This window comes from Centroberyx gerrardi, chromosome 16 (assembly GCF_048128805.1).
Source record: "Centroberyx gerrardi isolate f3 chromosome 16, fCenGer3.hap1.cur.20231027, whole genome shotgun sequence".
Classification (NCBI taxonomy): Eukaryota; Metazoa; Chordata; class Actinopteri; order Beryciformes; family Berycidae; genus Centroberyx; species Centroberyx gerrardi.
In genome coordinates, this window is record NC_136012.1 from 18,358,205 (window position 1) to 18,382,737 (window position 24,533).

The 24,533-nt window shown below is 41.1% G+C and overlaps 3 protein-coding genes across 4 annotated transcripts in view; 2 read left to right on the top strand and 1 right to left on the bottom strand.

Moving 5' to 3' along the window:
• Positions 1-520: 520 nt before the first annotated feature.
• Positions 521-15,922, bottom strand: adgrg4a (adhesion G protein-coupled receptor G4a). The gene is made up of 17 exons (XM_071916191.2): positions 15,796-15,922; positions 13,112-13,735; positions 12,022-12,076; positions 11,190-11,342; positions 7,178-7,284; positions 6,725-6,953; positions 6,387-6,552; positions 5,539-5,691; positions 4,884-5,024; positions 4,752-4,797; positions 4,347-4,450; positions 4,042-4,163; positions 3,684-3,952; positions 3,316-3,421; positions 2,490-2,770; positions 1,800-1,901; positions 521-1,443 (listed from the first exon to the last, which is right to left on the bottom strand). Exons 1-17 carry the CDS (start codon positions 15,920-15,922, stop codon positions 1,295-1,297), a joined length of 2,934 nt encoding a protein of 977 aa, XP_071772292.2. The 3' UTR covers positions 521-1,294.
• A 581-nt stretch (positions 15,923-16,503) lies between these two features.
• Positions 16,504-19,558, top strand: LOC139924939 (tumor necrosis factor receptor superfamily member EDAR-like). The gene is made up of 9 exons (XM_071916175.2): positions 16,504-16,551; positions 16,667-16,780; positions 17,077-17,255; positions 17,712-17,827; positions 18,076-18,186; positions 18,282-18,429; positions 18,546-18,690; positions 19,114-19,153; positions 19,290-19,558. The coding sequence occupies exons 1-9, from the start codon at positions 16,504-16,506 to the stop codon at positions 19,556-19,558; spliced, it is 1,170 nt and encodes a 389-aa protein (XP_071772276.1).
• A 1,820-nt stretch (positions 19,559-21,378) lies between these two features.
• The window catches only part of map7d3 (MAP7 domain containing 3), a 31,450-nt gene continuing 28,295 nt past the window's right edge, over positions 21,379-24,533 (top strand). For both annotated transcript variants that reach the window (XM_078289299.1, XM_071916184.2), the window contains exon 1: positions 21,379-21,452. In XM_078289299.1, coding sequence (XP_078145425.1) covers positions 21,407-21,452 — 46 coding nt within the window. In that variant the 5' untranslated portion in view covers positions 21,379-21,406. The remainder of the gene's footprint in view (positions 21,453-24,533) is intronic.

Genomic DNA, 24,533 nt, shown 5'->3' on the forward strand with positions numbered 1-24,533 from the left:
TCTAGCTCAGTGGTTCTGTAATACTTCCAACAGATCAGAATGTGTTACACAATACAGTAGTGAAGTGGTTTGCGTTTTTGCCTGTTGAACCCAGTTGATAAACCAAACAAAATGCTTTTGTGAAATGTTTTTGTTTTTGTGAAAATCTGCTGAATTCTGTGAAAAGGAAGGAGATATAACAGCTGTTTTGTTTGTTCCTGCTCTGCTCTGCCCTGTCCCATCCTGTCCTGTTCCTATTCTAAATAGTAATTTTAACTTGAGGTGTTGGTGATGCTGAAAAAAACAAAAACAAAAAAATCTTCTAATAGATATTGCATTAAATGTATATTTTACCATAGCATAGTCAATAAAAAAATATTTCCTAATATACAACCACATAAGAAGATATTTCAACAAAACGGACATGAAAATCATTTATTGTTTTGATTGTCTTTGAAATGATGGGTACCTTTAAAAAAAAAAAAGATGGGATATGTTCAAAAGAAACTACAGGGGCAGTAGAGACCTTAAGTTAAAGAAAAATAAAGTTTATGCCTTGAGTATGCTGAAAATTGAGAACTACAGTACCGAAAGCAGACTTAATGTTTGTGGAATTGTACAAATGCTCTTCTCATGCACAGGTGGAAAGGAACAAGTACAGTACTTGCAGTACTTGAGTAATACTCAAGTACTGTACTTGAATACATTTCCTGGGCACTCGTACTCTACTTATATATATTTCAATTTAGGAAACTTAATACATTACTTCCATTACATTTACACTTCCATTCAAAGGAAATATCGTACATTTTCCTCTGCAACATTAAACATTAAACATTCATTTACTAGTTACTTTGAATTAAAGTTTTGCATACATAAATGAGGCTCTTTCCAAGCATCAGTCATTCAACTGTACAGTAAAAGCAATCAGAGTGAGCATGAATAGACAACTAACTCTTTTAATTTAACCTTTGAAGGTGCAAGAACTGAAATGTGGAATGCTTTTACAGAATGTGTATTTTTACTTTTTCATACTTAAGAACACTTATAAGCAAATACTCCACTATTGCACTTTGACTTGACTTTTATTTTAAATTCTGGGCTTTCACTGATTCTAATGCAGGTGGTGATCAGTACCTGTTCCACAGTGTTTCCCTTAAAATGCACCCTGCCCATAACAGATATGGAGATGTACTATCTTCTTCTTTCCAGCTCTTTGCCTCGACCAACACAGTGCTATCAGTGCTTTGGAGGGTTTTGAACAAGGGACGTTGGGAGGGGAGAGGGTTGCGGTATGGAACGTGGTATGGCCCGCTCACTCCCCCTGGTGGTGGTTTGGTGCTGATCCTGTGGAGGAGTCAGACACCTTCCTGATGGAGGAGGTGTCGACAGACCCATTGGAGGCGGAGTTGACCAGCTGCTTCTGTTTAACGCGGCCACCCACGGTCACAGAGCGGCTCCAGTCTGATCACGGGGGACAAAAGGCAGCAATGCGTTATCAACCTTGAAAATATTTCCCATTAACTATCTGGACCGAGGGCTATTTCAGTGTAATATAATAAGAAACTAACCAAGAATTTGTTGGTCAGTGCTCAACTTCTCATAATAAGTAATTACAGTGACGTACATTCAGTCAGAAATGGAATTGGAAGATGCCAAGAATAGGAGTTAAAATGAACAACCTCTGTTTCATTATACCATATTCTATTCAATTCTACATTCACTTTACCATACATATTCTCATTACAAGTCATACAGTATATCCTGCTGTATATGCTGCTGCCCCAGACCTTGCTGTCTCTATACAACAGGTAGCCTACCTGAGTGGTCACTGAGTCTGAATCGGCCGCAGCACAAGTGGATTCTCCACTGTTTCCTCACGTTTTCCTTCATCAGACAGTGGAACACGAAAACAAACAAACCTGGGACACGAGAGTAGAGTTAGAGTTAGTAGACAAGCTCCTCTGTCATTCCATCACTTCAAATTTGATAATAGTGTTAATAAAGGGCATAGATGTAATGTCCTGTAATGTAAGGTGTATGTAAGATTCCAAGGTATTACTTTAAACTACACTCTTGAGAGGGATTTCATTCTCATCACATTTGTGTTACTTCTGAACAAACATATCTTCACTGTCGGGTGAAAACCTTGTAACTCCAGTTTTTCATGTTTTAATCGAAGGATTAAAACCTCTCCTACGGGTTGAGAAAATTCTACACTTCTTGGTCTTATGAAACCCTTTCAATGAATAAACTCTAAAATGCATGGTGGTCAAGCTGAAAACAAGGGTATTTTTCTTCTTCTTCTGAAAAGTTAACATTTTGGAGATGCAAGGCTTTCATCCAACAACAGCAATATACTAAACCTCACATATGTTGTGTCATGGTGCTGTTAATGACATATACGGTCCAGAATAGTAACAGAATTACAGATGTGTTGAACCTGACTCATTCTTCTTAAGCAGGATGTAACTAATAGCTCCTCAATACCAGCTACAACTCATCTTTACCCTGCAAACTGTTGAGGATGGTGAACATGTAGAGCAGCGCCACTCTGGCCGGCCCCCACGCAAAAAAGGCTACTGGCCAGGTCAGGCCCAACAGGACGGTGAGGCTGGCCACCGCCCTCAAGTCATGCAGTGAGCCGTGGCTGTTTGCCGACGGCTTATTGGTCCTCATCTGTCTGATCTGGATCAGAACCACGATGAACACGCTGATGTTGCACAGCAGGACCAGCAGAACAAACGGTACCACCGTCACGTAGAAGAAGACGTCACTCTGTAGCCAGCAGCTAGGGAATTAATCATAATGTAGCACATTAACTTGCAGTTCACACAGAAGTTTATGATAAATGTTATTAACTTTACTTCAGGGCTTTAGTCTGGTCTCTGACTCAGCCTTGTCTTGGTCTAAGCCACTGCTGAGTATCAATTCATTTGCTTGGTTGTTGTTTGTTTTTTTTAATTCAAGGAAATCTGCACTCTCAAAGGGATATCTTGATTCATTTATTTTTCATGTTTCAAAAATAAATGGAACCTTTTTTTGGTTCTTGAATTAAGTCTATTTGAAATAAACACTTATTTTTTCTATGTTCTTACCCAGCATATGGACTTTCTCAGTCATCTAATTTAATTCAACATTAACTGAGCTAAGTCATATTTTCTCCATTAATTTTATTGGGCTATAATCTGAAATAAATATGATTGAGAACAAATTTCACAATTTATATCCCACCAATCTATATCCCTTGAAATAGACCTGACTTGCCCTGGCTTTGGTCTTGACCCAGGCTCAGCTAAGGCGATCCCGACTAAAGCCCGGCTCTGGTGTACTTACAATGGTTGAGAGTCTTGAAGCACCACTCCAGCATCTTGAGGCAGAGCGCTGCCATAGGCATCTTTATCTATGGCTAGCACCAGGCTGATTATGACCAGAGGAATACCTGTGACGATACACAATTCCCTGCGTTATGCTGCTCACTCACATCATAGCCAACTGAACTCGTTCACCTGCTATGTCAGAAAGAAAATGAAATCCTCCCAAAAGAGTTTGAGGTTTGAGGTCTTGAAATGGATTTGTGGTCTCTTAAATTCCAGAGTAAACTGACAGCACTCAGCACTCATTTTTTATTCTGACACTGACACGGAAATTAATTTAGTATATTTTACACAACTGATTCCCTGTGCTCCAAAGTTCGGCCTTACCCCATCCCACAGCACAGAACTTGAGGATGTAGGAAGGCACGTAGACGTTGAAGACCTTAACCAGAGCGAAGTACATGTGCACGGCCTCCAGGCCCATCCAGGCGAAGGAGGCCAGCAGGAAGTAGTGGAGCGTAGCGGCAGTGACGATGCACAGGCCGTAGCTGGGGAAGGAGGAGAGCCAGGAGTCTAGAAGGAAAAGCATGTTCAGCCCCAGCAGGGCCACTGACAGGTTGATCAGGATCTTGGATGGGTAATCCCGACGCAGCTTCCTACAGCGCAGGGGAGAGGGAAATATAAACACAGAGAAACAGATAGGGACAGAAATTTGGCATTACCAGTGTCAGTCCACTTGACTTACTCAAAGGCCAAATATGTGAGTAGAGTGACACCCAGGAATATGGAAGATATACCGCAACCAAGGTAGGAGATGACAGTCAGAATCTGACTGTCTGCTTCACTGATGGGGGCTCTGTCTACATCCTGCAACACAACATGAGTCAATGTGCAAACAGACCAGAACTGTGACATTTGCATTTAGAGCTGGATATCAAACATTATATTTACTGCGATCTCTTCACTGGAAGAGAAATTTACAAGAGGTTAGTATTTGACTATAGTTGTCATGTGCATGTCGTCAACTCAGGTGTGTTCCCAGCGACTCACCAGAAGCACACCGAAGTGTGTGAGGTGATCACAGAGACAGCTGGTCTGATTAGCAGAAATACTCAGGGTTTCACAGCCATTTCCGTTCCAACCACCCTGCCCACCTGAAACAAAATATGCATACACACACATATACACAACCAGACAAGCACACACACATAGACACAGAGACAGGCATGCATTCACACATTCACATTCACGCACACACACACACACACACAAACAATGTTTGATGAAAGCCGCTGCCACTGCTTATCGACAGACACACACCTGGCTCTGGCTGCATATTTTGTGTTTCATGATTGGTCTCACTGGCTCCCAAAACGTGCTAGAAGGCTCAATTAAACCATCTAAATCCAACTGTAAGCTTACAAAACACAACATCATGAATAAGGAGCAACTCACCATTTTTCTGAAAGTCCCAAAACACACACTGTACCTTGTCCTTTTGCTGTGATGGGGGAGAGAAGACGCTGTTAAATTCAAATGCAAAACCTTTACTCTTACTGATGCAGTAGAAAAACATGAATTTCTCACCTCTTTGGGATTTTGATGGCTGAGTGTCACCACCACACGCTGATGTTTGAGGTTGCTAACATGGCTGTTATTGATGCTGGCAGATACTATATAAGTATTCAATGTCCAGTTGCCCTCTGTTGTTATGGTTGTGTCTGGGTCCTGTTAAAAGTAATAGTAGTAGTAGTAATAGTAGTCACAGTAACAGTGGCAGTAGTAGTAGTAGTAGTAGTAGCAATTTTTTTAGCAAATTTGATTATTATCAAGATAGAATGGGTTTATCATAATCAAAGTATTTATTTATTTAATTTAATTAATTAAATAACCAATTAATAGCAGAAACAGTGCACACTAAAACATGTGTTGACACAAAGTAATGGTTTCAATACCTCCTTGTTTGAATTTACAACAGATTTCAACTCTAAATTCAATTTTTTTTGTTCTTCAAAATGTCACAACTGTATATGCGTTATTTGTTCTCTAGATAATACTTTGTTCATTTTAGTTTTTGCAATAAGAGGAAGAAGAAGAAGAGGAGGAGGAAGAAAAAGGAGAACAAGAACAGGAACAAGAAGAACAACAAAAAGAAGAGGAGGAAGATGAAATTGAAGAAGAAGAAGAAGAAAAGGAAACGAACAAGAGGAGTAATAGGAAGGGAAGATTTACATGAACGCACCTTGAAAAGGTCTTGTACTCCATAGAACTGGAACTGAACTCGAGTTCTGTTTCTGTCTCCAGGGGGGAAGAAGTCGTGGAGCGCAGAGGGCAGAGAGATAGTTGCAACTGTGTCAGGGAATGGTTCACTCACAAAGTTCTGGTTGACAAAAATCTGAAAAAAAGGTATATGACAATGCTACAGTGTACTTTGCAAAGCCCCGTGGATCCTAAGTGACACCAGGCTCAGTTATTTCTGTCTCATTTGTCTAAAAGTGCAGATTGAAGTGAAACTCTGGAAAGTTGCCACGAGTTGCTGCTCCCTGTTGACTACCAATTCTTTGTCATGCGCTTCCTCATTGACGCTTAATGTGCCGTGACTGCTTGAGGCCACAAAGCCTGTTTCATAACGCTGTTTCCCGTAATCACACTTCTATTGACCTTTTTGTGTATGGATTCCACTTCCCTAGCCACTCAAGGACGTTTCCCCCGCTTGGATGCAGCAGAAGTGGTCCAGAAGTGGTCTAGTGGAGCCAGGTTTCCATTTGAGACCAAAAGAAAAATTGTGTTTGCTTTGAATGCCTGTGGACATTTCACCGTTGCCGCTTACAAGAAAAACTATGGATGGGACGATATATCGAAATTCAATATATTGCAATGCAAAAATGTGACAATAATTCTGCACAGTCATACTTTGTCATTGCACTTTTATTCATTACATCGTATCGTGGTTGTATTGAATCGTGAATCCCATATCGTATATCAAATCGTATCGTGAGTATAAGGATATCGTCCCATCCCTAACAAAAACTCATAGGTCAAATCAGCTGTTCCCTATCAGGGCTTTTCATAGCATCCATGGCCTCTCACCTTAGGGTCCAAGCCAGATGAAAGGGAGGACACGCCGAAGGTGAGGCCTCTGAATTTATCTGGATCCACATTGATCATGGAGAAACCCAGTGAGGGGGCAGTTAAACTGGCCGATTCCCCTTGAAACTCCATATTGTCGCCAAGTCTTTCTGTTAGATTAAGGACACTTTTGGCAAAGGCAAAAGATTATTAAAAAAAGGGATCAAAAAGAGAAAAGACAGGATTTAGAAGGTGTGAAATTTTCCTCACAGTCATACAGTAAGTGTTCATAAGGTATGTTCATCATAATCACTAAAATCAACCAGATACACACTTCACATATGGCCCTTTCCCCTCACCTGTTAGCCACTGGAGTGATGTCACTCTTGGAGACGAGGATATCCGCAATGATATTGATAATCTCGGCGCCGAGAGCACGTGTGACGACGCTGATGTCCACCACTGCGTCCAGCTTCTCCATCACTGTATCCAGCTGGGAGGCCGACAGCTCCCCCTCTCCGACCGCAGCGCTGCCAAACTCAACATCAATAAGGTCCTGAATCATGTCCACAACTTCAGCCGCGTTACCTGGAAAAAAAATAATGTCATCATGTCAAGTTTTGTCACGTTTTTCTTTTCTATACCTTTATTTTGATGCAGGGGTAAAGAAAAGGGAGATGTGTATAATTTGTATTCAAGAGCTTAGGCAAACTTTTTTTTCTGTTTTCCTGGGATTTCACTTATTCCATGTTTTCATGTTCTGAGAGCTTTGACAGAAAGGCAGAGGGACAGTGTGTGATCGGTCCTCTTACCAGCAGTGACATTGATCTTGTCCAGGTCTGATATGGTCACAAGAGGCTTGCATGCCGTCATGTCAGGATCAGCCCAGTCGGTCGCGTCAGTGTCACTGTTTAACTCACTGAACAGGGGGGAAGACATAAATAGAGGCAGAGAAGAAGAAATACGCCCTCAGGTCTGTTTCAGATCAGTTTGGTTCTGTTTAACCTTTTCTGACAAAGCATTTTGAGCAATCCATCTTAATTTTTGACATTGTACATTGTATCTTTCCCATAAATCAAAAGATCGTCCTTAAAAATCACAGTGATGATTTGATCTTTGTCATTCCAGAACGATCTTCCTTGCTTGGCTAGTAAGGTCATTGCCAGCTTCAGATAAAGGGTGATAAAAAAAAAAAAAAAAAACATCTGCCCAACATTTACTGCTGATGACTGTATTGGAGTCTTAATAAACATCAGCACAACGTTTGATCATAAAAGTGATTACCCATATTACTCAGTCCCCTTTGCCCCGTGAGCAATAGCCTATTAATATCCAAGTTGTCAGACATGATGTGAGGAAGATTGGAGCCCTTCGATACACTAATAATTCACTTAAAGGAAATGGATTTTGGCCTGAGCTGCTGGCTGGCAGCGATCCATCCGCGTTACGTGTGTGTGGGGTCAGAGCTTGTGTGCAGAGTGGGAGGACTGCATGGAACAGGACTGCTGTAATTGAGGGAATTTTCTTGTCTTGCTGAGCCGTCTCTATGGAAACAGATTGTCTTACATCTGATTGCAGAGAGCGTGATCTGAGTAAGTAAATAAAGTGATGTACGAAAAAATTCCCCACTTTCTCCCCATATTTCTTCATCGAGATGACTATTGCCTACAATGTCCGAAGGCTGTTGTAAACGACCCACTGAATATTACTATTGCATTTTGCCTTAATTATACACTAAGATGCTTTAGTGAGTAAAGGAAATGGTGTAATATTCCACCTGCATAATAACAGACAATAAAACACCAAGCCATTATCTTATAGTAACAAATATTACCCCAGTGTTTTGAGTTAGAAAACATTTGTTTAGGTTGTAGTCTTTGGGACTGTCATTTTTGATAGATGTGCCCATGTATCAAAAACGAAATCCGCTGGGTAAATAGAAGTTATTATCTCACCAAAGCCTGTAGGCTCTCCCTGATGGAGGATCTTTGCATCCCATCTCCTGAGTTTCCTGAGGAAACGCTTCAGGCCATGTGAACGGTCCATAGATTGTCAGTGTAGTGTTTTCTCGACAGTTTTCTGGCACTGAGGAAGAAGGCAGACATATTGACACCTGCAGGAGCCTCAACACTGTTTCCATCATTAAATATGCTTTCTCCCATTATTTGTTAGGAAGTCGACCGTACCAATGTGCTTGATCACCATGTCTATAGTCTGAATGACAACGGTCCCATTTTCATACTTTGAGGTCAAGGTGTCACGAATCAGTTTTTCAGTTTCGTTGGCACTCAGTGAATTATATTCCTGAACATGGAAGCTGCATTCATATCTGTTGGTGAAATGTAGAATTAGCGGTTAAAAGCAACTCATGTTGGCTCGAGCCACAGTGCCTCAATCAAGTAACTTCTAAACTCTTCATAAATGCAAATCAGCATCACAACTCTGGCCTTTTTCATAGTTACCTACTCTTTGTTTTGCATGTGAGAGGTCTGGAAGAGAGGAAACCGCAAAAATTTGATTACACACACTAAATATTATTTGGAGACAAGCAGCAATAAAGATTCATTGTTCCATTATGTAAAGGTGTCAGACTTTATTCCTTGAATTAAACTTTATTTACTCGAACTAATTGTAAAAAAAGTTACACAGGGAATAATTCTTTTGCAATTTTTTTTTTCTAATCTGTTTCCAGATTAAAATGAAGCACATACTCACCATCAATCCCTTATATTGCCCAATGTTCCTATGAAGGATTACAGATCAATACTCAATTAACCAGAGTTTTTACATGACAATAATTAGAATCATTATGCTAGTTCTGCCACAATAAATGAATCACAAGGGACCCACCTGCTATCTTTCTCCTTTATCTTGAGATTCAGTACATTCATGGTTTTATTCACCTCCAGCTTTCCTTTCAGCTTTTGTCCAAAGAAAACAACACAATCTAAACAATTATCAGTAAAGAGTGTTTTCAAGTGACAGTGCAAGTGTGTGTGTGAGTCTCTTACCCAACTCTCAATGATATCCTTTGGTTTAGGAGTGGCAGTCATACTCAAGGTCAGATTCACCCTGAAGAACGTATCTGGTCTGACTGCTGGGGAGAAAAGGCAGATAGATGCATAGATAGATAGATGCTGTGTACTTTACTGACATGATTCACAAGAGGAAATCGTAATCAAATTGCCTGTCTAATCCATCATTAGAGGATAGAAGAACAAAGAAGAAGACAGAAGATGGACAAACAGAGCATTAGCAGCCTGTGGACTGACCGACAGTGTCATTGACATCTAGAGGCTCTCTAGTCGTTGACATGTTGGTGGGACTGGCTGGCAAGCTGTGAGTTGGACAGGTTTCTGTGAATTAAATGACAGAAGTTACTAGAAAACCCAAAAGGATAACAGCACAGGCAGATTGTCTCATGGGCTCAGCTGCACTTTAATATCTTTATAGATGAACCAGTTTGTTTACGTCTGCATGGTTTCATGTTGTTGTAGTCATCAGTGGTAGAACTTTTGTTTCTTTCTGATATTTTACTTAAGTAGAAATAAAAGTACCGGTGTAAAAATCTAAAGTAAAAGCAAAAAGTAGCTCATTTGAAATGTACTGGAGTTACTTTTTAGAAAAGAGAACAGTGTTAGATGTGATCTTTCCCATGCAATTCTCAAAGGACGAGAGGACAGAGGTCAAACTTGACTCTTAATTAATTGGAAAATGTGGAAATTACAAAATAAAGTGCATAAACAAAGTAAAGCCAGATTACTCTTCTCTTCTTAGCGGACTGACCAGTTTCTGATGATTATGGAGAGCCACAAAATGTGTACTTTGTGATGGATGTGATTTAAAATGTAGCGAAGTACAATATTTCAGCAAAAATGTATTTAAGTAAAAGTAAAATTACTGACTTTAAAAAAATACTCAAAAAAGTACAAGTATACAAAAAAGCTTCTAATTACAGTAATGTGAGTAAATGTAACTAGTTACTTCCACCTTGGTAGTCATGAACTTTACTCTGTCCGGTGTGCTAACCTGATATAGTTGCACCGGTGCTGGCAGTGGGTGGTGGTTTTGTCACTAGGGGGAAAGACTCTGAAAGGAAGACAAGAAATCATTAGCTTCAATAAGTCAGAGGAAGAAAAGTCAAGGTAATTAGTACAAGGGTGGCAATGTTCTTATAATAGATGTTCACGCATTTCAATTCATCTATGAGATATTTTAAAAACTGTAGGAAAGTGCACTCTCGCTTTGATGCGGTTCTGCAGGTGTGATATATCTTTCTGCCTGTCGTCATCAATGTAATGCAGCATTATTCAAATTCAGCTAATCAACAGTGAAAGAGCGTAGTAAATTGAATCAGTTTAATGGCCTCTTGACATAAATATTCATGTCTCAAGTGAACACTACCAATCAAACTCTGAGTAGGCTTGAGTATAGGAAATGCATAAATTGACCAAAATATACACTCATATAAATAAGATAAAAGGTCAAATTCATGTTGAAGACAATACTAATGGTCATAAAAAATTACGATCAGTTAATCTTTGACTAATCCAGTAATCCACTATTCAGTTCTACTGAGTGCATTTTGCATGTGTATTTGAGAGGAGTGGGAACTAAAAGTCCCATTAAGTGATAGCATTGTTTCAAAGAATCCTAAATATCACTGTCACCTATGGCATAGTAGTGTGTGTGTGTGTGTGTGTGTGTGTGTGTGTGTGTGTGTGTGTGTGTGTGTGTGTGTGTGTGTGTGCGTGTGTGTGTGCGTGCCTGAGTGTGTGTGAGAGAGAGAGATAGTATATTGTATGTGTACTGTACAGACTATACCCACCCACAGGTTGTATGCTGAGGCTATTCGGGTCAACTGTCAGGTTGAGGAAGTCGTAGGAGAAAGTCAAATTGAGCAGCTCAGTGATGTTAGCCTGAACCACTCCAACGTCAGCCGCCGGACTCACACTCACATAGAACTCAGAGCTGAAACTTGAGGCAGAGCACAGCAAGTCATATAGGATGTTTATGTCTGTCTGTGTACTGTGTTGTACCCAGCAGTGGTGGAAAAAACTCAAAAACTCAAATCCTTTACTTAAGTAAAAGTAACAATACCATAATGGAAAAATACTTAATTAAAAGTAAAAGTTCTCGATTCAAAAGTTTACTTAAGTAAAAGTATAGAAGTATTAGCTGTAAAATGTACTTAAGTATCAAAAGTAAAAGTACTCATTCTGAAGAATAGTCCCTGAAATAGTCCCCTGGTTGCATCCATGCACACTGTTCCCCCCTTGCAGCTCTGATATAAGACTTCTTAGATTCCTTTATATGTGATACAGTTTGCTTGAGGAATGCTGCTGCTTGAATTCATCTTACCACTTGTCAAAGGTGTTCTGTGACGCTTTTGATCCCTGGAGGAAAAAAGCAAAATCATATCTTTATCAAAGAGTTGTATGCTTTTCCTCATAGTTGCTTTTTTAATGTTTGTTCTTAATCCAAAGTCATTAGAATTCACAGCACTAACCGCGTCATGCATTTTCCTTTGGGAATTACCATTGTCTTTATCTAAAAAGCCCTTCATCAGCTCTCCTATCAGCTTATTGCGTGTCTTTGAGGATATTGCTGCTTGTTTCTGTGGAAAATCAAACTGAGGCTCTTAATAATGTTGTACCTGAGCTTGCTGTATGTGTGGAGCAGCAGAATTATTAACCACATGGCAGGTCTGGCTGTATGGGAACACAGATAACAGAGATTAGAGACAGGTGTATGTTTCCTGTTTGCACTCATCACCATAATACCCTTTAGATAATAATGGCTTGAAGACTCGGCAGACACTTTAAAGTGACACAAACAAACAAGCACTGATCACTGCCGTCAATGACTGCAAACACACACACACACACACACACACACTCACACACACACATACATACAATAAAAGCAGCGACACATGTTCAACTATTATCTCTTGACAAGAAACTAGCCAAGAGAAGCCTTTCGCTACCTAAACTAAAGTTCAGTTACCTTAGGGATGACACAGAGATGTCATGCACTGAAATGTGGGGAAGGAAAATGCTCTCCAGCTGATGGAAGATGACAAAATAAGCGAATTATTTTTAATATGCAATTGCTTGATTTCCAAATTAAACTATTGAATAACCTATTTAATTTGTTGTAATACTCCTCATACCCAATTTCTTGTGACTTCCTCCAGTGACACTGTACGGTTTACAGGCTTGGTAGAGTATGCAATGAATGTCCACATTTTGATTTTGTAGATTGACCATGCTGAAAAGATAAAACAAAGGAAAAAAACATGTCAGATACTGCTATTAAGCATTTTTGTAACTTTTGTTTTGAAAAATGCCACATATGAAGTTGATAAATAAAATTATTATCATATAAAATTGGATGGGGCACAATATGCAACATTTCCAAAGGGAAAGCGTCAGACTGATTGATTGTTTTATTCTGACGAGGAGATGCGTTGGTTACTGCTGAACTCATGGACTGTCTGGTTTACCATTTTTCCTCCTTAAACTGTAATTTACTGAACAGGATGGTGTATCATCTGCCCACTCCTTCAACTCTCACCTACAGTAGATTGTGAATAGGTAAGAAAATCCTGGGAGTAATTAAATTGTGTTGTATGTAACAGAGCACAAAAGTGTAGAATAAGACGACAGAATAGAATACAGTCAAACAGAATGACAGCTGAAAGTGGAAGGTAATGAAAAGCAATAGAAAGTGGACACATTCACCACACTGCAGGGTGCTGTCAGGCTGAAGAGTGCAGCTGTAGTTCCACTGCCGGACGTCCCAGCTCACCACGTCTCCATCTGCACAGCTCGGTGTCCCCAGCTCCTCAGCGCTCCACTCTCTGGCCCATATCCTGAACAGACCGATTTCCCCAAACAGGGTCTTCCCATTCTCTATTTGCAGTTTACCATTGGCTACATTATGAGACACCCCCAGAGTAAGAGTGCCGTTTTGGGCCAGTCGCCGGGGCAGGCTGGAGTTCACAGAGGCGTCGAGCTGATTGGTCCCGTTAATGTAGAGCCGGAGTCTCTGGGCTTGACTGGACCAGGTAAGACAGACGGAGTGCCATTCATATAACGTCAGTCCCTTTGTCACGAGCCATTCTTTTCCAAACAGCCACGCCACCAGCTGTGTATTATCCCCCTCCAGTCCCAGCTCAATGTGTGTTCCCCCTGGAGCTTTGTACGCAAAGCCTGTCCAGACTGAGCCGATAGAGCGGTTTAAGAGCACACACACACTCAGCTCCTCAAGGGCCGGCACCGCAACCTCTGGCTCTAGCTGCCACACACACGTACGACCATCGAACACCACCTTCTTACCCCACAGGCTGTGGCTGGCAGAGGCTGCTGAAGACAACACACAGATACTCTGGTCACATATTGATGAAGATTCGCCAAAAATCTACAGCTTATTTACTGTAAGGTGTTGAAAATAAAATGACAACTCTGTAACTGAGATATGAGAGAGATGTTTACCACTGAAACAATATATTATTCTCTCATATTGTATTGATTTTATTCATTTCTGTCCCCTAACTAGAGTACATTTACAGCTTTTAAGTGATATTTTGTGCTACTTAATATAAAGTCAAGGGTTTTGAAATCACTTCATTGGTCTTATACCTGTACTTGGACCCAGGAGACGGGCGGATAGCTGTATACACAGACAGATGATTATGGAAGATGGGCTTCTGACTGAGTCCATGGCAACAGGCAAAAGGGAGAGCTGTCTGTGCCGATCAAGCTGTCATCAGCTATAGAGGAACAATGAAGAAAGCAATTTTTCATTTTCATGCACCTTAAAAAAAAAAAAATAACACAAAAATACAATTTGTATTTCTGTGGCCAAAAGCTGAGACTTACCAGTGTCATCTCCTTGAACAGATCAAATCTGCAGTTTAAGATGATTTGCGAGGGATTAAGTAATCAGATGACAGTATGAGTATAAGTTGACTAAGCCATGAGTCTGCTGGCCAGAGCCGCTTTATTTCTCTATAAGCGGACCTCCACGCCCTCTCCCTTTTGTAACCCGAGTTACTCATTAATCACCGGCAATAAACATAACTAACAAACCTCATAACGCTTAAACCATGAGTTCAGTGGTGAGACCCTTGTGGGAAGTGAATACCTAAGTTTCCCCTGTTAAACCATTGCAACCCATTGTGTTTCATATGACTGCACGTGACTTTAGTGTGTGTCCCAGACTAGTCCACTGAGAGTCTCTTGTTGTTATAATTATCACTTTGGAATGAAGCCAAAAGTCTAAAGAAAGGGTCGGGGACGTTGAGACACAATCTGCTGCCTTCTGACTTCATGACGCACGCCCTCATTTGCATAGATATTGACACAGATGAACCACTACCTCTGACATTATAGAAATCTTTTGTCTCCACATAAGTATGTATTTAGAGTGATTATGTAAGGTTTTTGTTTTTATTTCCATCTACATGGAGATGGATGCTTCTAACAATAGATACATGAGTCTAATTGAGATTCACGGTTGTCATGGTAGCTAAAAGCGGTAGGTGGCATAATTTGTCATATAAATGTAAAAGAGCAGGTGAATGGGTTACAACAGGACACTGCTTTTCATTAAGAACATGACAAGGTTCACAAAAGGCTTTTATTTGGGTTGAACATGCTCGCGTCTCCGCCTGAGACAACAGGTTTATGTGTTTTGTGATTGTGTGTGTGCGTGTGTGTGTGTGTGTGTGTGTGTGTAAGTGTGTATGTGTGTGTGTGTGTGTTCTATATGTCATGTTGCAGTCATAATTTTCTGCAAACAGTCAAAGTAATATTCTTCATTACTTTTGTGGTTTAGAAGGATCTTCCACTGATAACTACTCAAACAAATCTAATTGTCTGTCCTGTATGAAGTTTGAAGGCCATGTCTGCTCTCTGGGCCTCAGATCTATACAGCTGAACTCCTTCCATCCTACCTTGAAGCCTTAGTCAGCTGCTTTTATATGACCAGTGTATGTATACAACTCTGCCTGATAATTTTTTATACCCATAATATAATGCCAGGCTGATGAAGTGGTTTGAATGAGGAGGGACATGGAGTTCTGTGGCTTTGTACTACCACCTAGTGGTCAAACAGTACATTACAACTATGTGCTCTAGCTTTGGGCCCATGCTAATTCAATTTGGACAGTTAACCCTTTTATTCTTCACAACATATGACCCGCTTTCTGCATCCTTCGTCAGGGGAGTCAATACCTGAGTGGACAGTAGAACAGTAGTCGTAGTGGAGAGGGCACACACACACACACACACACAGAGTCTTTTTGTTGGAAACTGGAGGTTTACAAGGGGCTCATTCATACATTTTAATCACCTCCTGCTCCTTCCCTCCTGTCTGACGAGGCAGAGCCGGAGCCAAACCAAGTGGGTTCCCCAGGGGGAACATGAGAAGACCAGGTGTGACGCGAGGTGCGGGAGGCACCAGGAAGCCTTGTTTTCATTGATCCACTGATGGCCTGGTTTGGGAACCTCTCCTGCGTCACAGGTGATGTAGGACGGGGGGATTCCCATGGATCCTTCCCACCCCCTTTACCGCTGCTAGGTGGGAGGCTGCTTGTAGGGCGAGGAAAGCCGCACTGCCAACGATGGACGCTGCAAGTTGATAATCTATGTGAATTACACTGCTTACTGAATTATATGGATCTTTTGAAACTCACCAAGTAAGGTATTATTACTTTTTTCCTATAAACCTTAAGCTTTCAGGAACTACTAGTAGGGAATGTTGAGCTTTTTTGTATTAACTGTCTTTGTTTGTATCACTTGCCTTATGTGAGCAAAATTTGAATTGTATAAAGAGTTTTAAAGTTTTAAAGAGCCCACATTTCTTTAGTGTTCTAGTTTCAATTGACACGAAATAATGTGTCATTTTTAACACATCTGTGTGTCTTCTTTGGGACAACACACTTTTCAACTCAAAATATACTAACAACAACACGTTAAAATGTATTGTCATTAACATATGTTGTGTTGAAAAGTAACACAAAAAATGACACATCTTTTCAATTTCCAAAATGTCTCATCACAGAGGCATCCTGTGATATATTCTAATATCTCGTCTGACCCATATGTGTCTCTATCCATATTGCAGGACCATGGACAGTTTGCTCACCGCAGCTTGTCTCCACGCTGCTCTGCTCATGGTAAGTCTCCACTACCACTCTCATTTTGAGGTGTTTTCCTTTCACAGCATGCCAGCAGTTTGCCCTCCTCCTCCTCCTGCATCAACGTCTACATGAGCATTATGTCTGTCTGCAGGTCTGGTGTGTGCTGGTCCAGTCTGAGCCCAGCTGTGATCAAACAGAGTTCTTACACCCTAACGGCGCCTGTGTCAAGTGTCCCGTGTGTGGGCCAGGGGAACAGCTGTCAGAGGTAACACACATCAGGGCTTTCTCAAACATTTTCATGTCAAGGACCCACAAGTGGACTCACCTTAGACCCCAGACCCCCATTTTTCAGACTCACTGACATACATAACACATACAGTAGCAGCAGCACTATAGCAGCATCACCATCTATCTATCTATCTATCTATCTATCTATCTATCTATTGTTTCTGTCTTTCTGTCTTTTTTCTGTCAGTCTTTCTCTAGCTTCTTTTCTCTTTCTCTGCCTGTCTGTCTGTCTCCAAGTTTATGATTGTCCATATATTGTACATCTTCTCTCAGGACTGTGGTTTTGGGGATGGCGGGGATGGCGTCTGTATGGTGTGCGCTGAAGGGAAGTTCAGCCCGGAGACAGGTGTGGCTCCCTGCACCCGCTGCACCCAGTGCAATCTGCTGAACCGCCGGGAGAGGACGGCATGCTCAGCCACCCGCGACGCCCTGTGTGGCCGCTGCCTCCCCGGGTGAGTATAGGACCAGGGTCACAAATTAACGGGGCCCTTGAAAGTTCAGAAAATGCCTGTGAAAGTCTAAATGACGGTAAAAATGTGACCAATAATTAGGAGTACCCCTTTTTTTGCCTTTCACCCTGTTTACTTTTTTGTTGTTGAATTGTCATCATTTTCAGTTAAAACAAATCTTGGTGCTACAAATTTAGTGTTTTGTTTTTTTTGATGCAATGCGTAATGTATTATTTCATAGTTCAATAAAATTGCCCACGTGAATGACTAAAATGCCCCTAAAAATCGGATCAGAGGGCAAAAAATGCCCTCTGGAAAAAAGTTGATCACTTGCCCTGAGTAGAACCCAGAGTGCCAGTCTGAACACAGCTAATTAATCATCATCATTGATAAGTGCAAGTAAGTTTAAGTTTCTGTGTGTGCCTATATGCCTGAATGTGTGTGTGTGTGTGTGTACAGGTATTATGAACTGAGGAGCATGACTGGGGAAATAGAGCCGCCTTGTGTGCCTTGTTACAACATGGGCACTGTCCGCAAAGAATGTTTGCCTTTGGCACCTCGAGCCTCTAAAGCAGGTAACATCCAGAGATTAAACCAGAGATTGCTGTAGAACTACAATACAATGTTAGCAAGCTTCTGTAAGTACTTTTTATTGATTGGAAGTTTCTTCTGTCCGCTCACAGGGACTGCGGTCACTGCGCCCAGGGGAAATTTCAAAGAACTTACAGACAAGAGTGAGTAACCCCTATGGATTTTCAAAGTCAACTTTTTCAGTTGAACTGCTGTATTACATTTTAATGTTTTTTTTGTTTTTTTTATCAAGGGGCAAAGACAGGAACTGTTTCAATGGTTCTGATTGGCTCAGCAACAGCTTCCTCGACTTTCCTGATTGTTTTGCTGCTTTGGGCCTTCCTGCTGACTGCTGAGAGATTCAGTAAGTTAGACACTGAACTTGTGGCATTTCTACTATTTGTTTGCCTATCTTTTGTTTGCCTAATTAAATGGGATCATGTTCACGTGTGTGTTCAGAGCAGGAGCCTGAGTACTGTCCCGGGCCTGAGGGCCTTTTCTCTGGAGCAGACCTTCAGCGCTCGCCTCTCTCCAGCCACACAGAGGCAGCAGCGAAACCACCTGAGGCTCCTTCACAGACAATTGCTCCAGCTGAAGATCCCCTCAGGTGCCTTGCAAAAAGCAGCTTGACATACTGTATCATTACTACAGGGCTCATTTCATTTACCTATATCAATTCCTGTCTAATTTTGTTTTTATATATTTAATTACCTCTCTACCCAGAAGCCTGAACTCACTGAGCCATGAGAATGAGGTGCATCCTACTTCTATTGTCATTAACGTCACCACCAATATCAAGCCGTCTGGTCAGAGTGCAGACGATGTCCCTCGGGAGGAACGGGGCGGCAGCTGCTACTCCACAGAGGAGGTATAGTGATCCCATATATCTCATTTGGGTAGAGCATGACACTACCAAAGCCAAGGTTAGGGCTTTGATACCCATTCTAAAAACACACACTACCAGTCAAAAGTTTGGACACACCTGATTGAATGTACTATGTTTTTCATTATCTTAAAGCCATTTTGATCTAAAGGCTTATGCTTAAATGCTTGAAATTTGTTTTTTTTTAGACAAATATAAATAGTGAAGTTGATGCCTGTGTATGAATTTCTTTCCAAAGCCTTTGCCTTTCCATCAAGGCAAACGGCAGCTACTTTAAAGAATCTAAAATATAAGATTGTTTTGATTTGTTTAACACTTTGTTGCTCACTGCATAATTCCATTGACTAGAGATAATCAGCAGTACAATGGTAGTTGCTTACCTCATCCTCTTTTCTATGTCAATATTAGATGGAGCAAAAACTACAGAAAATATGGGAGGTGGCTCAAGGTACGTTTTCCTCCAGCAGTACTAACCCACCAGAAGCTTTCACTTGGACAGGATTGATGTTGACAAGTTAAACTGTTGGCTGTCATTTCAGAAGTACATGTTGGTGATTACTTATCTTTGTGACTTATTGGTCCAGGTCAGGGGATCGAGACGCTCGACTACGACACAGTCCAGGACTTGTCTCTGCTGCTTGGCTCTGCTGACGACAGCAGCATGTGGAGGAGACTGGGACGGTCTCTGGGTGTCCCGCCTCAGGTCCTCGCTCACCTCCAGGGCTTCCAGGACCTCTTCCGGTACCTGCGCACCTCCACCTACATACTGCTGCCCCAGCTGGCCCAGGCTGCCGCCCTCCTGCCCAGCCCCGAAGTGGTTGCTAGGATACATCGAGCTCTGGTGAACAAGTGACACGTTAAAACCTGAGGACGTGTTGCCATGACTCCAACCGCTGTGCAGCATTTCTGACCTAGTTTGCGTGATGATACTGTTACCTGGGTCGCCCAATGCCCCCAATACTTATTGTTGGGGCAGTTGGGTTGATTGCCACACGTTTCCCCATTGAAATTAATTGAATTTAGTGTTCAAATGTCTTACTGTATGTGCAAATAATGGGGCATGAAAATATACCGCCGACTAAAACCAATGACATTTATCCAAGCACTTATTTTTTCCTAATTGTCCATCGTTGTATTTTGTTTGTGTGAAGACTGTTTGCTTTGTACTGTGTGACCTGAATAAAACACATATTATTTTTTCATCAGTGTCACATGATTGAACTGCTGAGGTAGGCTATATAGCGAATGTCAGGCAAGATCATTATTTTGTGCTTTGAGTGTTAAATAACAGACTGTTCTGTATTATTCAGGCCATTGCAACTGAACCCTACATGCGGTGTTACTTCCTGTTTACCATGTAAAATAGATGAGAGGCCCTCTGGCTAGAGCATGTGAGACAGGCTGGGACAGAGGATGTAGTGTTCATGGCAAGAGAAAGAACATAGAGCCCTGGGAAAATGTGTTGTTCCCTTATTGGGAGGAGTTCACCGAGAAATAATTTTTCTTGATCTATCTAGCTCCTCAGATTCCTCAGCACCTTCAACAAGGTAAGATCTCCTTTTCTTTCTTTCCTTCTGTTTTTCTTTCTCGGCACTGCACTAAATTGTCAGAAGCGTCAAGGAATCAAGGCCATCTCAAGAACAATTGATGAAAAAATTCTCAGTTGACCACAGTGAAGTTTACCTTTAGTTTCTTGCTTAAAACTTCTATTCCCTTTTCTCTGGAAAGTGTCTGAATCCTTAAAAGCCTCATGTAAAAGCATTGTTATGGCATGAGAAATGACACTTTGATATGCTTTATGCCACAGCAAGATCAGTTTAAATTATTTGATTTTAAATTTGTGTTTCACTGACTGTTTTTCCTCACTGTTTCATGAAAGTATTATGCCTGTTTCAGTGGGCTGATAAGGGTGTATGCATATTCAATTTATTAGCATCCAATACCTGCAATACCACACGTCACCGCTAGGAGTCGCTCTTGTTTATCATTGCAATTTCCCCTTGTTTTTTCTGGATGTCTACCTTAGATCGTCTGTTTGGAAGATAAACAACTCAATAGTTTAAAAAAAAATAAAAATAAAAACACCTTACGGTCTGCAAAAGTGGGCCTCACGCACAGAGACTGCTAACTGCTGCATTGTTCAGATGGGAATCATAAGTGTTGGAAAACTTGACTATTAAAAGCAAAGACTTGTTTGGAAGTGTTCACACGTTAAATGTCATATTTGACTTTTTGTCATCACATTTTTACACTTAACATAGGCTATATGCATGTAGGGAGTGATTTGAGCTCATATTAAAAACAAACCAATCATTGCAGCTGTCAACCACAAACTAATCCAACAAAAACCTGTGTCCTACTGAGGCAGGAAAAGGTTCTACTGTTCTAATGACAAAATGTGATAAATTATGGTTTATTTTGTATGTACATTGTGTAGAATTTCTGTCCAAATGTAGCTCAGAGGTTTTAACGGAAAATATCTCTGCAACGGTTGACCACATCTCACAGTTTCCCCATAAACGCCAAATTATACATTGAAGACTTTCGTCCACCGCGCTGGTTTCCGGAAAAGGGGACAGAGTGAGAGCTCTTTCCTTTTTACGTATCTTTGATGTCCACGTCCCCGTGGTGTTCTACCGGCTGCGATGTGTTACGCGCCTCTGGTTTAGAAAAAAAAACAGAGAAGGAAAACTTCATAGAAATGGCGGAGGGTGCAACGTCTCTGAAAGGCTTGCGAGCCCAAATGGGTAAGAAACATATTGGCAGTCGTAGTTATTTATGAGCTGATTACTCCTAACAGTGTTGTAATTACTTTGTAATGTTTGCTGGCATCTGCAGCCACTAACTGATTTATCTGAACGTGTTTTTTTTTTAACGCGGTCAGCTTTTCTGGCTAACGTTAGTAGCTCGCTGGCCGGTTATCTGCTGACAATGGACGGGTGGAAGTCTGCAACTTGTTTCCCCTCATTTAACGTTATAAGCTAGTAATCGTCAGGCTGAATTCACTAAATTTAGCTGCCTTGTTACTATTGCTGGATATGTTGATTGGTGCAGGTGAAATATTAACAGAGCTGGTTTAGGAACTGAGAGTAGTTGGAGCTAGCTAAGTTGCTTAAAGTTGTAATGCTAGCTATATTTTATAGCCTGAGAGCCGGCGGTTGACATATCAACACTTAAACATTACTTGTCTGGCGCCATATGATAGCCTAGGTTTGTTCATTGCTAGCTTTCGACAGTATTTTGCTAACGTCAACTAGCAAAGAAGTATTGTTTCACGAGTAACGTTACCAAAATAAGACTAGCCAAATGAAACTTTGAAGGTTTGATAAATGAAGCTAACGTTAACAGTTACGTTAACTGCTAACGTTACCTGTCTGTTCAGTAGCGTTAATTGACTTAAGTCAGTAGCTTAGTAAGAGGTTACTCATCATTTGGGATTGATTGTCAAAACGGATCATCTACTATCCTTATCAGTGGTTCATGAAGCTTATTGCTCTTCTGTTCATATATTTTAATACTCTAGTTTACAGTCATCTGAATTGATGCCTACAGTAGCAGCTAAAAGTTAAGTCACAGATCAGCAGGCTTATAGTAGATCAGCAGTTACATAGTTTCCTACTCGAAATTGGTACTCCTCTAGCTTATACAACAAGTCCTCTATGGGATACACAGTGTTCTTTCTATTATTATTATATTCATTAGCCCACAGTAAAGCTTATTTGTTGACATATGGCATAGCCCACTCCACTCTCTAGGGAGGGTAACTATATAACAATGTCTGACCTGAATTTTAGATAAAGCTGTCCAGACACTGAACTGAACCGCTCTGATAAGAGGATAAGGCTGCATAGTTGAATTTCTTGACTTATCTGTGATGCAATGGTAAGAGTTTTGGTTGGGCCATCAGTCCTATTTCACAAACAAATTTGTTATGCAAAACATTATTGATGAGCGTTTTTGTAAATAGTATTGTGTAGGTCAACTGCAGCAGCAGAGTTTCTTTGAATGCCTCTCATCCATTCCTCAGCTGGCCCCTTCCTGATTTAAAGGCACAGATGTTTACTGTGTGTCTGCATCAGAAGGACTGAATACCCATTTTGTTTTGACTTGAGCTGCAGTTGGGCTGACAGATTTTTTTGTGTTTTAGGGTATGAGGGAGTTTTTCTGCATACCCAGTGTGGGTGTAGGCCTGTTTTATTTCTGGCTAAAACTGGGCCATAAGTAGGCCTAATCTTCATCCTGTTTCCCTCTGCTTTCCCTTTCAGTATTTTGACGCTGGAAATGACATCCACCCGTTTTCGTGGTTTTGTGAAAATATCCAGCCGGTTGTAAGTGATGTGAAATGTTGTGATCCTGGCTTTGTGAGAGGGTGATAATGGATGTTTTGGACATTCCTAACCACTCCATGCAGAAGTTCCCTCAGCCTTCAGCCAGAGGAGAAGATTGAGAATAATAAAATAATGTCAGGAATCTAGCCCAGTCCAACCTTAAACTGCCCCTATGCATGGTCATCTCCACAAGAATGTGAGCGAGGAGTGAATGTACCCTGTTATTATGAAAGAAGATCAGACGCCTGAAAGTCACACTGCAAGGCTATCCTGATCCTGGCTCAGCCTTTGCTGCTGCAGAATTAAAAGCATGAGAAATATTTCTGGACTGGTTGAATTTAACCAAAGGAGGAAATGGACCAGCCTTGATTTCACTGTGTAGTTTCTTGGAGCTGTCCACTTAAATTCTGCTCCTCCAGGACAAATGCCCCACCCTTGCTTTATTTTAACCCTTAACAGAGGTAAGAGATGTCTGTGCAGTAGTCAAGGAGATGAAAGATGCTCCTTGAACCCCCATCAACTCTCCTCCCCACACACACACACACACACACACACACACACACACATACAGACACGGACATGCACACTGAAGATTTGAATAGTAAATCTTTTTCATTTGTATAGTCTATATCTAAGGTCAGTCCATCATTGATGCAGTATTGTTTTATTATGTTGTATCCATTCTTATGTTATTGTTTATTCCGTCATGTCATAGCTGTTTGTCTTTATTTTGATTATTTCTTATCATTTTAGTGATTTATTTATTTATTTATTTATTTATTTTTTTTTAGTTTTTGTTTTTGTTTTATATCCCATAAGAATAAGATCACTTGACACTGACAATACATACTATTTGCATGCAACACACATGCACACACACATGCACACACACATACACACACAAGCATTCAAGTTCCTTGTCAGCTTGTGGTCCACCTGGTAGAGCAGCCTCCTGAGCTGCAGTCAGGGGACCCAGTGGGAATGGAGTCAGTGATGTGTCATTATCCTGCTAGCACTGGAAATAGCCAGGGCTTACCTTTGCATGAACGTGTCCCGAAATAATCCCGTAGAAGATTTGGTGTGCGTGTGTGTGTGTGTGCGTATGTGTGCATCAGCTGTATTCTCTGAAGACCTGAAACATTAAGCAGTGCGTGCGGACACTTGCTCCTCGAGGCATTTGCAGTTGTACCACGCTTCCAGACACAACTAAGGCTGCAGCTGGAAGCCGGGACAGAGAGGAGGGGGCAACAGCCTGACCCACTGATCTAACTCTGGACTCTCCATTATAGCACGTGTGGGAGGCGTGTATTCAATAGTATATATGTGAGAGGCAGAACCAGGCACATCAGATGGTTGTGAGCTATTTATGTCGCTGTTTGTATGTGGCTTTGTTTGAAATTTTGGATTAATGCTCGTCCTCCATGCTGGATGTGTCTAATGTGTTTACAGTCTTGTGGAGCACATTGGTGAGTTTAACACAAATGCTGTTTTTTAGGCTGC

Excerpts from the sequence above, each read along its gene's own strand:
- adgrg4a (XM_071916191.2), bottom strand. The coding sequence starts at position 15,922 with ATGGGAATCCCCCCGTCCTACATCACCTGTGACGCAGGAGAGGTTCCC. Across the intron at positions 6,954-7,177 it reads CAAGATCAATGTCACTGCTG|GTAACGCGGCTGAAGTTGTG; the intron begins GTAAGAGGACCG and ends TTTTTTTTCCAG. Across the intron at positions 1,902-2,489 it reads CATCCTCAACAGTTTGCAGG|GTTTGTTTGTTTTCGTGTTC; the intron begins GTAAAGATGAGT and ends CTCGTGTCCCAG.
- LOC139924939 (XM_071916175.2), top strand. The coding sequence starts at position 16,504 with ATGGACAGTTTGCTCACCGCAGCTTGTCTCCACGCTGCTCTGCTCATG. Across the intron at positions 18,430-18,545 it reads CCAGCTGAAGATCCCCTCAG|AAGCCTGAACTCACTGAGCC; the intron begins GTGCCTTGCAAA and ends CTCTCTACCCAG. Across the intron at positions 19,154-19,289 it reads AATATGGGAGGTGGCTCAAG|GTCAGGGGATCGAGACGCTC; the intron begins GTACGTTTTCCT and ends TTATTGGTCCAG.